Source organism: Anolis carolinensis, chromosome 3 (assembly GCF_035594765.1).
Source record: "Anolis carolinensis isolate JA03-04 chromosome 3, rAnoCar3.1.pri, whole genome shotgun sequence".
Lineage (NCBI taxonomy): Eukaryota > Metazoa > Chordata > Lepidosauria > Squamata > Dactyloidae > Anolis > Anolis carolinensis.
Genome location: NC_085843.1, coordinates 288,180,633 through 288,195,710, shown reverse-complemented (window position 1 = coordinate 288,195,710; position 15,078 = coordinate 288,180,633). Strand labels below are relative to the sequence as shown.

Sequence of the window (15,078 nt, the reverse complement as noted above, 5' to 3'; positions counted from 1 at the left end):
GGTCCGTATGAAGGCCGTGTCCTCTCCGGCCCTCTTTGGCCGCTCTTCGTTGGCTCGGTCAGTGGGGAGCGTGTGTGTTTGTGTGCGTGTGTGCCAATGCTTGCCTGCCTGCCTGCCTTTGCCTCTATTCCGTCTCCAACTCCAGCTGCTGGGCCTGCTCTGACTCCGTTGTGTATGTGTGTGTGTGATTGTGTGTGGCCACAGTTCCCCAGAGGCCGCTGCTGCCTTGAAAACAACAGGGATGGGTGAATGTGGGGGGGGGGGGTCTTCTGTTCCCCTCCCCCTCTGGCCCACTTTGGCGCTGGGCCCGGACCCCTCGCCAGGCAGGACCCTGATCTGCCATGACGGCTCCCAGGCGGCCCCCCCCCTGCCTCCTTCCTGCTAAAATAGGCCAAAATGGGGAGAGAGAGAGAGAGAGAGAGAGAGGCTGAGACTGAGAGAGAGAAAGAGCGAGCGAGCGCTGAGCCCCGGGCGGCAGAGGCACTTGCGCTCCATCCCCGGCTGCTTCTGCTTCTGCCTTGAACAAAGGCACAGCCACACAGCCCCCCCCCCTCTCTCTGTGAGGAGGGCCATTGGGGTCCATCTGGGGTCATGACCTGCCCCCCAACCCTCTAGGAAACATGCCCCCCTCCCCCCAGAGAGAGGCACACCAATGCTTTCCTGAGTTCACCGCTGTCCTCCCTTTGGTTTGAGATGGGCTCCAGTGCGTCCTTTGTGGAGCCCCTTTATTCCCCACATAAAGCAAACCACGGGGCCTCAGAGTGTGTCAGAGGGAGTGGGAAGGCCCTGAGGGAACACACAGATCTGACCACGGTAGTCCACGCTCTTGTTGCATCTGAATAGACTACTGCAACGTGCTCTCCGTGGGGTGGCCTTTGAAGACTGTTCGGAAGCTTCAAGTCATCCAACTGGAGCCTCTCTGCTGCATCTTCTCCATTGGATGCCAGTCTGCCACCAAGCACCGTTCAAAGTGCCAGCTGTAGCCTATAAAGCCCTAAACCAGTGTTTCCCAACCTGGGGGTCAAGACCCCTGGGGGGGGGGTGCGCAAGGGAGTGTCAGAGGGGTTGCCAAAGACCATCAGAAAACACATGTTCCTGGTGGTCTTAAGAACCCCGTTGCCAGAGAGGGCTGAATATCTCTCCACCTGTCCTCCTCATCCTTTTTGGAAACAGATGGTGAATCTGTTGTCGAAGGCTTTCATGGCTGGGATCGCAGGGTTGTTGTATGTCTTTTGGGTTGTGTGGCCATGTTCCAGAAGTATTCTCTCCTGACGTTTTGCCCACATCTATGGCAGGCATCCTCAGAGGTTGTGAGGCATGGATAAACTAGGCAAGGAAGGTAAATATATATCTGTGGAGAGTCCAGGGTGTGACAAGAGTCCTTTGTCAGTTGGAAGTCAGCGTGAATGTTGCCGTTAATCACCTTAATTAGAGAGTTGTTGTATGTCTTTTGGGCTGTCTGGCCATGTTCCAGAAGTATTCTCTCCTGACGTTTCGCCCACATCTATGGCAGGCATCCTCAGAGGTTGTGAGGCATGGAGAAACTAGGCAAGGAAGGTAAATATATATCTGTGGAGAGTCCAGGGTGTGAGAAGAGTTCTTTATCAGTTGGAAGTCAGCGTGAATGTTGCCGTTAATCACCTTAATTAGAGAGTTGTTGTATGTCTTTTGGGCTGTCTGGCCATGTTCCAGAAGTATTCTCTCCTGACGTTTCGCCCACATCTATGGCAGGCATCCTCAGAGGTTGTGAGGCATGGAGAAACTAGGCAAGGAAGGTAAATATATATCTGTGGAGAGTCCAGGGTGTGACAAGAGTCCTTTGTCAGTTGGAAGGCTACTGACACCCTAATCACCCTAATTAGCATTGGAAAGGTTTGTCTCTTGCCTGGGGGGCATCCTTTGTTCAGAGTCATTAGCTGTCCTTGGGGCTCCGCTGTCCTCAGAGTGTTGCTTTCCATCTACTGTTCTGATTTTTGAGTTTTTTAATACTGGTAGCCAGATTTTGTTCATTTTCATGGTTTCCTCCTTTCTGTTGAAGTTGTCCACATGCTTGTGGATTTCAATGGCTTGAAATGGTGAATCTTCCCACCAAAAGCCTAATTTTCCCAATTCTGTTGTTGCTGGGGTTCAGGGGACTCTTTGATTGTAGGTGAACTATAAATCCCAGGAACTTTTTTTTTCGTGTCAGGAGCAACTGGAGTTGCTTTTGGAGTGAGAGAATTGTCCATCTGCAAGGACGTTGCTCAGGGGACATTGCCCGGATGTTTTGATGTTTTTACCATCCTTGTGGGAGGCTTCTCTCATGTTCCTGCATGGAGCTGGAGCTGACAGAGGGAGCTCATCCGCACTCTCCATGTGGGATTCGAACCTGGCAGCTTTCAGGTCAGCAACACAACCGTCAAGTCACGAGGCTTTAGTCCATTACGCCATTGGGGGCTCCATCCCAGCAACTACAACTCCCAAATGTCAAGGTCTATTTTCCCCAAACTCCACCAGTGTTCAGAGTTGGGCATATTGAGTCTTTGTGCCAATTTTGGTCCAGATTCATCATTGTTTGAGTCCACAGTGCTCTCTGGATGTAGGTGAACTACAACTCCCAAACTCAAGGCCAGTGCCCACAAGGCCAGTGTCCAGTCATGGGAGTTCTGTGTGCCAAGTCTGGTTCAGTTCCATCGTTGGTGGAGTTCAGAATGCTCTTGGATTTTAGGTGAACTATAAATCCCTGCAACTACAATTCCCAAATGACAAAATTGATCCTCTCCCAACCCCACCAGTATTCAAATTTGGGTGGATCAAGTATTTGTGCCAATTTTGGTCCAGTGAATAGACAATAATCCTATGTTTACATTACGATTGATGACAGTGGCAAAATTAACAGTTATGAAGTTGCAACGAATACAGTTTAATGGTTGGGGGTCAGCACAACATGAGGAATGGCATTAGGAAGGCTGAGAAACACTGCCCTAATTGCTTCCAGCCCAGCTTACCTGTCCAAACGTATCTCTCTCTATGAACTATCTTGGAGGCGCGGTTGGAGGGGACGGGAGACGGGGCCTTCTCGGGGGTGGCCCCTCGCTCGGCTGTGGAACTCCCTCCCCAGGGAAATTAGATCAGTCCCTTCCCTCCTGACCTTAACAACCAAGTTAAATCCTGTTTGCGGGACCAAGCGTTTGCACAGTGACTCCTAGGGCAACAATGGATACCTCAGTGCAATAATGAACAATTCCAGATGACAGCTGGAATGGCTCCTGAGATACGTTTTTGGATTGTGTGATTTTAAGCAATTGCTTTAATTGATATGTTTTTTTAATAATAAATTTTATTATGTTGTAAGTGAGATTACAGAGAAAGCTAGGAAAACATAATAAGTATTAATTGATATGTTTTAATGATGAGCTTTTAAAGTATATGTTGTTTTTATGTTGATATGTGTTCAAGGCATCAAATAGTGCCTTTATAATAATAGTGCCATTATTTATTTATTTTTAAATAATTTTTATTAGTGGTTTTTTTTAAAAAAAATAGTCATAAACATAGATATAGACATGAAATACAATACAACACAACAGAGAAAGAGAGTGTCCTTTTTATAATAGGTGACATGAGATAGTGATTTAAAAGGAGAGAGAGAGAGAGACACCCAAAGGAAAGAAAAAAAAGGAAAGTGTAGAAAAAATATATAAATAAAAAATAAAATAATATATATATGTTGACTTCCATCTTTTACACATAGTGCCATTATAATAATCATATGCTATACTAATAATATAATATATTGTATATGCATATAATATTAATAATAATAATATTATAATGTAATACACTATAATAGTAATAATAATAATACACTATTATAATTTATATGTAATATTACTAATAATATTACAATATAGTGTTATAGTACAATATAGTAATATATAATGCTTATATTGTGCTATGTGAATAATGTAATTGTATGTACATATAATACTACTACTACTACCCTGTTTCCCCTAAAATAAGACATCCCCAGAAAATAAGACCTAGTAGAGGTTTTGCTGAATTGCTAAATATAAGGCCTCCCCTGAAAGTAAGACCTAGCAAAGTTTTTGTTTGGAAGCATATCCGCCAAACAGAACACCAGAGCATGCAGGATCGGTAAATGTACGTACCATAGAGTGTTGTACATGGAAATATTGGTAGTAACAAGAAATTCTTGGTAGGATTCACAGTTTGTCTGGTTATGCTGGTTTGTGATGACAACTACTGTACAGTATATAATATATGTTCATTTTTTTGTTCAACAATAAATGTGAATTCTTCTTAATGGAAAAAGAAGTCATCCCCTGAAAATAAGACCTAGAACATCTTTGGGAGCAAAAATTAATATAAGACACTGTCTTATTTTCGGGGAAACACGGTAATAATAATATTATAATGTAATACAATATAATAATATACTACTATAATGATATATTTATATTACATGTAATATTACTAATAATATTACAGTATAGTGTTATAGTACAATATAGTAATATATAATACTTATATAGTGCTATATGAATAATATAATATACAGTAGAGTCTCACTTATCCAAGCCTCGCTTATCCAGCCTCTGGATTATCCAAGCCATTTTTGTAGTCAATGTTTTCAATATATCGTGATATTTTGGTGCTAAATTTGTAAATACAGTAATTACAACATAACATTACTGCATATTGAACTACTTTTTCTGTCAAATTTGTTGTATAACATGATGTTTTAGTGCTTAATTTGTAAAAACATAACCTAATTTGATGTTTAATAGGCTTTTCCTTAATCCCTCCTTATTATCCAAGATATTCGCTTATCCAAGCTTCTGCGGGCCCGTTTAGCTTGGATAAGTGAGACTCTACTGTATTGTATGTAGATTTAACTTGTAAGCCACCCTGAGTCCCCTTCAGAGTGAGAAGGGCGGGATATAAATGTTGCCAATAAATAAATAAATAAATTTTGTTGTGAGTCGCCCCGAGTCCCCTTTGGGGTGAGAAGGGTGAGATAATAAATAAATAAAATAAATAAATTGTGGTATGAAATAAGCAACATGTCTCATATGGAAGAGGTAATAATAATAATAATAATAATAATAATAATAATAATAATAATAATAATAATGTAATACAATATAATAATACACTATTATAATGGTATATTTATATTACATTTAATATTACTAATAATATTACAATATAGTGTTATGGTACAATATAGTAATATATAATGCTTATATTGTGCTATACAAATAATATAATATATTGTATGTAGATTTAACTTGTAAGCTGCCCCGAGTCCCCTTCTGGCTGAGAAGGGCGGGATATAATTGTTGCTAATATTATATCGTGCTATACAAATAATATAATTGAATATATTGTATGTAGATTTAACTTGTAAGCCGCCCCGAGTCCCATTCGGGGTGAGAAGAGCGAGATAATAAATAAAATAAATAAATTGTGGTATGAAATAAGCAACATGTCTCATATGGAAGAGGTAAAAATAATAATAATAATAATAATGTAATACAATATAATAATAATACACTATTATAATGGTATATTATATTACATTTAATATTACTAATAATATTACAATATAGTGTTATAGTACAATATAGTAATATATAATGCTTATATTGTGCTATACAAATAATATAATATATTGTATGTAGATTTAACTTGTAAGCTGCCCCGAGTCCCCTTCTGGCTGGGAAGGGCAGGATATAATTGTTGCTAATATTATATCGTGCTATACAAATAATATAATTGAATATATTGTATGTAGATTTAATTTGTAAGCCGCCCCGAGTCCCATTCGGGGTGAGAAGAGCGAGATAATAAATAAAATAAATAAATTGTGGTATGAAATAAGCAATATGTTTCATATGGAAGAGGTCATATTAATAATAATAATAATAATAATAATAATAATAATAATATAATGTAATACAATATAATAATAATACACTATTATAAAGGTATATTTATATTACATTTAATATTATTATTAATAATATTACAATATAGTGTTATAGTACAATATAGTAATATATAATGCTTATATTGTGCATATGCAAATATATATTGTATGTACATATAATACTAATAATAATATAAGGAAATACAATATAATAATAATAATAACAATACACTATTATAATGGTATATTTATATTACATTTTATATTACTAATAATTTTACAATATAGTGTTATAGTACAATATAGTAATATATAATACTTAATAATTTATAATAATATATAATACAAATAATATAATATATTGTATGTACATGTGACTTGTAAGCCACCCTGAATACCCTTCGGGGTGATAAGGGCAGGATATAAATATTGCTAATTAATTTTGTTGTGAGCCGCCCCAAGTCCCCTTCGGGGTGAGAAGGGTGAGATAGAAATAAATAAAATTAATTGTGGTATGAAATAAGCAATATGTCTCATATGGAAAGGGTCATATTAATAATAATAATATAATAATAATATAATAATAATATAATAATAATAAAAATACACTATTATAATGGTATATGTATATTACATGTAATATTACTAATATTATAATATAGTATTATAGTACAATATAGTAATATATAATGCTTATATTGTGCTATACGAGTAATATAATATATTGTATGTAGCTTTAACTTGTAAGCCGCCCTGAGTCCCCCTTGAGGTGAAAAGGGCGGGATATAAATGTTGCCAATAAATAAATAAATAAATAAATTTTGTTGTGAGCCGCCCCGAGTCCCCTTCAGGGTGAGAAGGGCAAGATGATAAATAAATAAATAAATAAATAAATAAATAAATAAAATTGTGGTATGAAATAAGCAACATGTCTCATCTGGAAGAGGTCAACATGTTAGGCTTGCCATGGGGCTGTTGTGCTGGGGGGAGAAAGGAAGGGGCCTGAGGCTGTTAGGAAGGGTGGGAGTTGCAGTCCAAAACACCTGGAGTCCTTTTGCTAATCCTTCTCCTTGTTGTGTCCCTTTTGCAGAAGTTCCGCTCGCAGGAGGAGGAGAGCGCTCCGCCTTCCGTGGCGCCCAGCAGCTCCTCCCCGCACCCGGCGCCCAGCGAAGGCACGGCCGCTCCGGAGCTGGTCCAGGTGTCCGAGAAGAGCCTCTCGCAGGTGGAGAACATCCACGGCCTCGTCTCCCACGCGCACATCTCCCCCATCAAGGTAGGCACCCCCGGGTTGGACTGGATGACCCATAAGGTCTCTTCCACCTCTATGATTCTGTGACAACAGTCCATGTGAGAAAGATCTTGAAATCTTCGTAAACAGCAAGCTGAATATGAGCCAAGGATGTGATGCAGCAGCTAAAAAAGCCAATGGGATTTTGGGCTGTATCAAAAGGAGTCCAGTGTCCAGATCGAGGGAAGTCCTGGTGCCGCTCTCTTATTTATTTATTATTTATTTATTTATTATTATTAATAATAATAATAATAATAATAATTTTATTTTTATACCCCGCCACCATCTCCCCAGAGGGACTCGGGGCGGCTCACAGATATAAAAAAGCATACAGTGGTATCAAATACAAAAAAACACACTAATAAAATTAAAAGGCCTAAAATAAAATCACAGTCATTATAAAACATTATTATTAGTGATATTTACTGTATATACTCGAGTATAAGCCGACCCGAATATAACCCGAGGCACCTAATTTTACCACAAAAAAATTTGGGAAAACATTGACTCCAGTATAAGCTGAGGGTGGTAAATTTCAGAAATAAAAATAGATACCAATAAAATTACATTAATTGAGGCATCAGTAGGTCTCCCCGTGGGTAGATGGTGGCGGGGTATAAATAAAGTTTTATTATTATTATTATTATTATTATTATTATTATTTTATTGTATGACACAGCAAACAAGATAGACATGCTGGATTTCATATCACAAAATCACAAGTCGAACACTTCCCAAGTGTCTAGGACTGTGTGATGTATTTTTGGATGATGCGCACAGATCCCAGTAGGGTGGCCTTTTGCAGTTGGGTTATTATTATTATTATTATTATTATTATTAAATGTTTGTGAATATTTACATAAAGCTCAAATTTAAGATAAGACTGTCCAACTCTGATCAAATCATTATTCTCATCTTCAATGTAAATGTGCTTATGTATCCTTTTAATAATAATAATAATAACATGTAAATGTGCTTATGTATCCTTTTAATAATAATAGAGTAAAATAATATATGTAATAATAATAATAATAAATACAGGAAAATAATACAAGTAATAATAAATAGAGTAAAATAATAAATGCAATAATAAGATCAGAGTGAAATAATAAATGTATTAATAATAATAATAAAAATAGAGTAAAATAAATGTAATAGCAGCAACAATAATAGAGAAAAATAATAAATGTAATAATACCAATAATATTAGAGAAAAATAATAAATGTACCATATATTCTCGAGTATAAGCTGACCCAAATATAAGCCAACCAGGACCCTCACTCGAGTATAAGCTGAGGGGGGCTTTTTCAGTCTTAAAAAGAGGGCTGAAAAACTAGGCGTACACTCGAGTATATACAGTATATCCTGCCCTTCTCACCCTGAAGGGGACTCAGAGCGGCTTACAAGTCATATGTACATACAATATATTATATTATTCATATAGCACAATATAAGCATTATATATTGCGTATATATTGCTATATTGTACTATAACACTATATTGTAATATTATTAGCCCGGGCCCGGGCTGTGGCGCAGGTGGGAGAGCAAGCCAGCTTCAATTAACTGCAGTGAATCACTCTGACCAGGAGGTCATGAGTTCGAGGCCTGCTCGCAGCCTATGTTTGTCTTGTCTTTGTTCTATGTTCAAAGGCATTGAATGTTTGCCTATATGTGTAATGTGATCTGCCCTGAGTCCCCTTCGGGGTGAGAAAGAAGGGCGGAATATAAATGCTACAAATAAATAAATAAATTAGTAATATTACATGTAATATAAATATACCATAATAATAGTGTATTATTATTACGTTGTTTTACATTATAATATTATTAATACTTTATGCATATACAATATATTATAGTATTAGCATAGCATAACATGAGTATTATATATTATTATATTGTTATATGGACACAGGAGACATGGTGGATGATGTCCTCCTGCCCCCTCTTCATTCTGGCTCAGAATGGCAGTTATTCCTTGCGCGCGGGGCGGGGGGGGGGCGGGGGGGGGGGCGAGGAAGGGCTCTCATCGGATGACATCTCCCATCTTCTGCTTTGGTCAGATCTCTTTACCTGGAATCACACTGTGTCCAGTTCTGGCCCCACAGTTTAAATGAGATATTGACTTTCAGCTGGAAGGTGCCCAGAGGAAGAGGGCAACTCAAATGAGCAAAGGTTTGGAGACCATGAATAATCCCTATGAGGAGCGGCTTAAAGAGCTGTGTCTGTTTAGCCTGCAGAAGAGAAGGCTGAGAGGGGACATGAGGGGAGCCATGTATAAATATGTGAGGGGAAGTCATAAGGAGGAGAGAGCAAGCTTGTTTTTGGCTGCCCTGGAAACTAGGACTCAGTGGAGCCATGGGTTCAAATGAGAGGAAAGGAAGGAGATTCCACTTGAACATGAGGAAGGACTTCTTACAGTCAGGAAGAAGAGCTGTTCAAGCCCTATACACTTTCCCAGCTTTGGAAAGCAGAGGCTGGATGGCCATCTGTCAGGGGTGCTTTGAATGAGATTTTCCTGCTTCTTGTAGGGGGTTGGACTGGATGGCCCGTGAGGTCTCTTCCAACTCTACGATTCTATAATTCAAACCTTCCACACACAAATAAAGACCTGGCTTTTCCGACAAGCCTTCAATCATGTTTAGACTCCCTAATAATACATATGAGGACCTTAAGACTCAATATTAGCGCTTTACAATTCTGAGATCGAATGTTGCTGTTTTATCTACATCAATTACTATATTTTATTGTTTCTACCGGGAGTACTGTGGATTTATGATGTTGTGTTTGAGTGATAATTGCCTATGTTTTGTTTTGTTTTGCACTTGTATTTTGTATGTCGCACCTTGAGTGTTTTGTGAGCCGCCCCGAGTCCCTCTGACAAATGGATGGTGGCAGGATATAAATGAAGTTTTTTTTATTATTTTATTTTATGACACAGCAAACAAGATAGACATGCTGGATTTCATATCACATATCACAAGTCGAACACTTCCCAAGTGTCTAGGACTGTGTGATGTATTTTCGGATGATGTGCGCAGATCCCAGTAGGGTGGCCTTTTGCAGTTGGCAGATCGTTGTTGTTGTTGTTATTATTATTACAGTAGAGTCTCGCTTATCCGACATAAATGGGCTGGCAGAACGTTGGATAAGCAAAAATGTCAGATAATAGGGAGGGATTAAGGAAAAGCCTATTAAATGTCAAATTACATTATGATTTTACACATTAAGCACCAAAAACATCATATTTTACAACAAATCAACAAAAAGCAGTCCAAAACATGGTAACATTATGTAGTAATTACTGTATTTATGAATTTAGCACTGAAACATCGCAATACAGTAGAGTCTCACTTATCCAAGCCTCGCTTATCCAAGCCTCTGGATTATCCAAGCCATTTTTGTAGTCAGTGTTTTCAATATATCATGATATTTTGGTGCTAAATTCGTAAATACAGTAATTACAACATAACATTCCTGCATATTGAACTACTTTTTCTGTTAAATTTGTTGTATAACATGATGTTTTGGTGCTCAATTCAGTAAAATCATAACCGAATTTGATGTTTAATAGGCTTTTCCTTAATCCCTCCTTATTATCCAAGATATTCGCTTATCCAGGTTTCTGCCGGCCCGTTTAGCTTGGATAAGTGAGACTCTACTGTATATTGAAAACATTGACTACAAAAACATTGGCTACTAACAAATTGACTACAAATAAAGATAGAATTGCATAAAATTAACTTGCAGCAGCAACATTGTTGCAAATCAAATCCATAAAAAGTTCAGTCCTTGCTGCCTAGAGAAACAGCTGTGGATCGGGACGGGGGGCAAAGTGCGTTGGATAATCCAGAACGTTGGATAAGCGAATGTTGGATAAGTGAGACTCTACTGTATTATTAACAGTAGAACCCTCTGCCTTGGAGTGTGGTGAGCTCCTTCCTTGGAGGCTTTGAAACAGAGGCTGGATGGCCATCTGTCGGGCATGCTTTGATTGTGCTCTTCCTGGATGGCAGAAGTGGGAGTTGGACTACATAGCCCCTGTGGTCCCTTCCAACTCCTGTGATTCCATGACTGTCTGGGCCTCTTTGCTGGTGGGCCACCTTGAGTGGCAGCGGGGGGCCTGAAGACGCAGTTCTTCGCCATGGGCCAACTTCGGCCCTCCAGTGGGTACGTTGTTAGGCATTGTGGGAGCTGAAGTGGGGGGGGGGTGTTCCTGCAAGAGGAAGGCTGAGCGCAGCCCAGAGTCGAAGCCCACCCCCCTCCCCTCCGCCTTGCTGGCGAGAGAGAGGCGATGCCAGCTGCAGAGTCCCCTGCGTATTCCATGTGCCGTTTGTACAGGCATTAATGACACGTTCAATGTCCCTCTTGCAAAGTCTGTGGAGTGATTGATGCCAGACTGTCATCAAACACTCAGGTTTGGCCGCCTTGCGGAGAGCAAAGGAAGCCACAGGAGACACACCGCACCAGGCTGAGAGGAAACCCATTCCATGATTCCATGACTCTCTGGGTCCAAGCCAGTTCAAGAGTAGCCTCCCACAAGGAAGGTAAAAAAATGAAAACATCCGGGCAGTGTCCCCATGGCAACCTCCTTGCAGACAGCCAATTCTCTCACTCCAGAAGCGACTTGCGGTTTCTCAAGTCACTCCTGACACGAGAAAAAAGAAAGCCAGAGAAAAGGAGCCCAAGGCGGGAAATGGCCACGAAAGACAGGGAGTGGCATACACAGGCCTAGTTTTTCCCAAGAGTAAGAACAATAATAATAATAATAATAATAATAATAATAATAATAATAATAATAATATAATAATAATAATAATAATAATAATAATAATAATAATAATAATAATAATAATAATAATAGCAGACAGACTACAAACAGAGGCACAACTGTGTGGCCCAAATGATCCATTGGAACTTATGCCTCAAGTACCACCTCCCAGCAGCAAAGAACTGGTGGGATCACAAACCTGCAAAAGTATTGGAAAATGAACATGCAAAGATACTGTGGGACTTCCGAATCCAGACTGACAAAGTTCTGGAACACAACACACCAGACATCACAGTTGTGGAAAAGAACAAGGTTTGGATCATTGATGTCGCCATCCCAGGTGATAGTCGCATTGACGAAAAACAACAGGAAAAACTCAGCCGCTCTCAGGACCTCAAGATTGAACTTCAAAGACTCTGGCAGAAACCAGTGCAGGTGGTCCCGGTGGTGATGGGCACACTGGGTGCCGTGCCAAAAGATCTCAGCCGGCATTTGGAAACAACAGACATTGACAAAATTACGATCTGCCAACTGCAAAAGGCCACCCAACTGGGATCTGCACGCATCATCCGAAAATACATCACACAGTCCTAGACACTTGGGAAGTGTTCGACTTGGGATTTTGTGAAACGAAATCCAGCATATCTATCTTGTTTGCTGTGTCATACAACATCGTTGTGTCAATAATAATAATAATAAACCTTTATTTATACCCCGCCACCTCTCCCCGTGGGGACTCGGGGCGGCTCACAATGTTACAAAAGTAACAGCACAAATACATTAACAATACACACAGTTTAAAACACAAGAAGATGATAAAACAAGTGAAAACAAAGATTTAAACAACAATAATAATATCAATAGTAATAACAACCCAGAGGTTACACAAGTGGTGTGTAATTGTGAAATATTAGGTCCCAGTGTGTGTGTCTTCAGTGTCTGCAGGCAAAGGAGCTTCAGAAAAAAGTCAGAGGGAATTTCTCCCTGATGTTTTCAGTTTTTTCCTCCGATTTCTACCAATTGGGATGATTACATATTGTTGTCAACCTCTAACACTGATGCTAATACAGCTGTCAAAGATGCCCATCATCCCTTCCATGGCTTCTTTCGTCAGGCGGTGCAGCCCATTGGGCGCCTTCCACCAGGGGGCGCCATTGACCCGGGAAACTCCCTCCCTCCCTCCCTCCCTCCCTCCCTCCCTCCCTCCCTCCGAAAATTTTCAGTTTTTTTTTAATCTGGTTTACTCATGATCTTAACTGGTTAGCCAAATCCCCGAGTGTCCACTGAAGTTTATCCATGGAGCCTGATTTCTAAATTATTTTGCATTATGGAACTACTCTTCATGATTCGCTTAAAAAAGTCTCAACACCCCCCCCCCCCCCATTTTTTTTCTGGCTATGAACTCTAGATGGCTGTTGTAAACTAATGTGAATGCTTGTTTGGATTTTTATATAATTTTAATATAATTTTGTTTGACTAAAAAGGTAAAGTTTTCCGCTGACGTTAAGTCCAGTCATGTCTGACTCTGGGGGTTGGTGCCAGGCCTGTAGCGAGGGGGCGGTTTTAGGGGTTCAACCCCCCCCCCCCCGAAATTTTTCAGGTTATAAAAAAACCTGGTTTACTCATGAATTTTAACTGGTTAACCAAATCCCCATGCTAAGTCTATGAGACACAAAACATTAAGAGTCCCTCCAGGCACTATTTCAAGCAGATATTGGCAGATTTGTAGCGGGGAGGGGTGTGTGCTAGGGGTTAAACCCCCCCCCCCCGAAATTTTCAAAACCCCTCCCGAAATTTTTTTCTGGCTACGGCCCTGGTTGGTGCTCATCTCCATTTCTAAGCCGAAGAGCCGGCGTTGTCCGTAGACACCTCCAAGGTCATGTGGCCATTGCCATGACTGCATGGAGCACCATTACCTTCCCGCCGGAGCGGTACCTATTGATCTACTCACATTTGCATGTTTTCGAACTGCTAGGTTGGCAGGAGCTGGAACTAACAGTGGCCGCTCAAGCCCGCTCGCTCGGGGGATTTGAACCTGGGACCTTTTGGTCTGCAAGTTCAGCAGCTCAAGCGCTTTAACGCACTTCGCCACCGGGGTGCTTTTTGTTTGACTACACGTAGTTTAATTTATTTATGTTAGACTTTAAATTGAGGGTAGGTTTTAATGTTATTTTTATATGTGGGGTTTCTCTGGGATTTTTATGTCAGTATTTGTTTGTTTATGGAGGCATTGAATGTTTGCCATTTTATGTTGGAATCCGCCGTGAGTCCCCCCGAAGAGATAGGGCTGAATACAAATAAAGTTGTTATTATTATTATTATTATTATTATTATTATTTTATTATGACACAGCAAACAAGATAGATATGCTGGATTTTGTATCACAAAATCACAAGTCGAACACTTCCCAAGTGTCTAGGACTGTGTGATGTATTTTCGGATGATGCGCGCAGATCCCAGTAGGGTGGCTTTTTTGCAGTTGGCAGATCGTGATTTTGTCAATGTCTATTGTTTCCAAATGCAGGCTGAGATATTTTGGCACGGCACCCCAATGTGCCCATCACCATTGGGACCGACCTGCACTGGTTTCTATTATTATTATTATTATTATTATTATTATTATTATTATTATTATTATTTATGGTCCTGGTGCTGGACCAGGGGTCTGTTCCAACTCTAGGATTCTGGGTCCATCGCCATCCTTCCACGGAGGAAATTATTCTCAACTGTCCCGTGATTCGGATGGGCGGGCCGATACTTGCAGCTGCTTGAAAGAGGCTTGGTCTGAGCAACTTTGCAATCAGCCTGGTTCTCAAACCCGCCTTGAGCATCCTATCACCATGGCATCAGACCCCCTTTAAAGCAGCAGGCAGTTACCTTTGGCTGATTGCCTAGAGAGTAATAATAATAATAATAACAACAACCACAGTTTATATTCCGCTCTTTCTCTCCCCGAGAGGACTCAGGGTGGATTACAGCATGCACAGATAGGCAAACATTCACTGCCTTTAATACAGTGGAATAACAATGACATACAGATGCACAGAGCAAAGGGTCAAGGCTTCCCCTTCCACCCCTGG

At 40.1% G+C, this 15,078-nt stretch overlaps 1 protein-coding gene across 9 annotated transcripts in view; it reads left to right on the top strand.

The window, feature by feature from the left end:
- dlg1 (discs large MAGUK scaffold protein 1) overlaps nt 1–15,078 on the top strand; it is an 84,075-nt gene that overhangs the window by 16,728 nt on the left and 52,269 nt on the right. For all 9 annotated transcript variants that reach the window (XM_062977536.1, XM_062977541.1, XM_062977539.1 and 6 more), the window contains one exon: nt 7,026–7,208. In XM_062977536.1, coding sequence (XP_062833606.1) covers nt 7,026–7,208 — 183 coding nt within the window. The remainder of the gene's footprint in view (nt 1–7,025; nt 7,209–15,078) is intronic.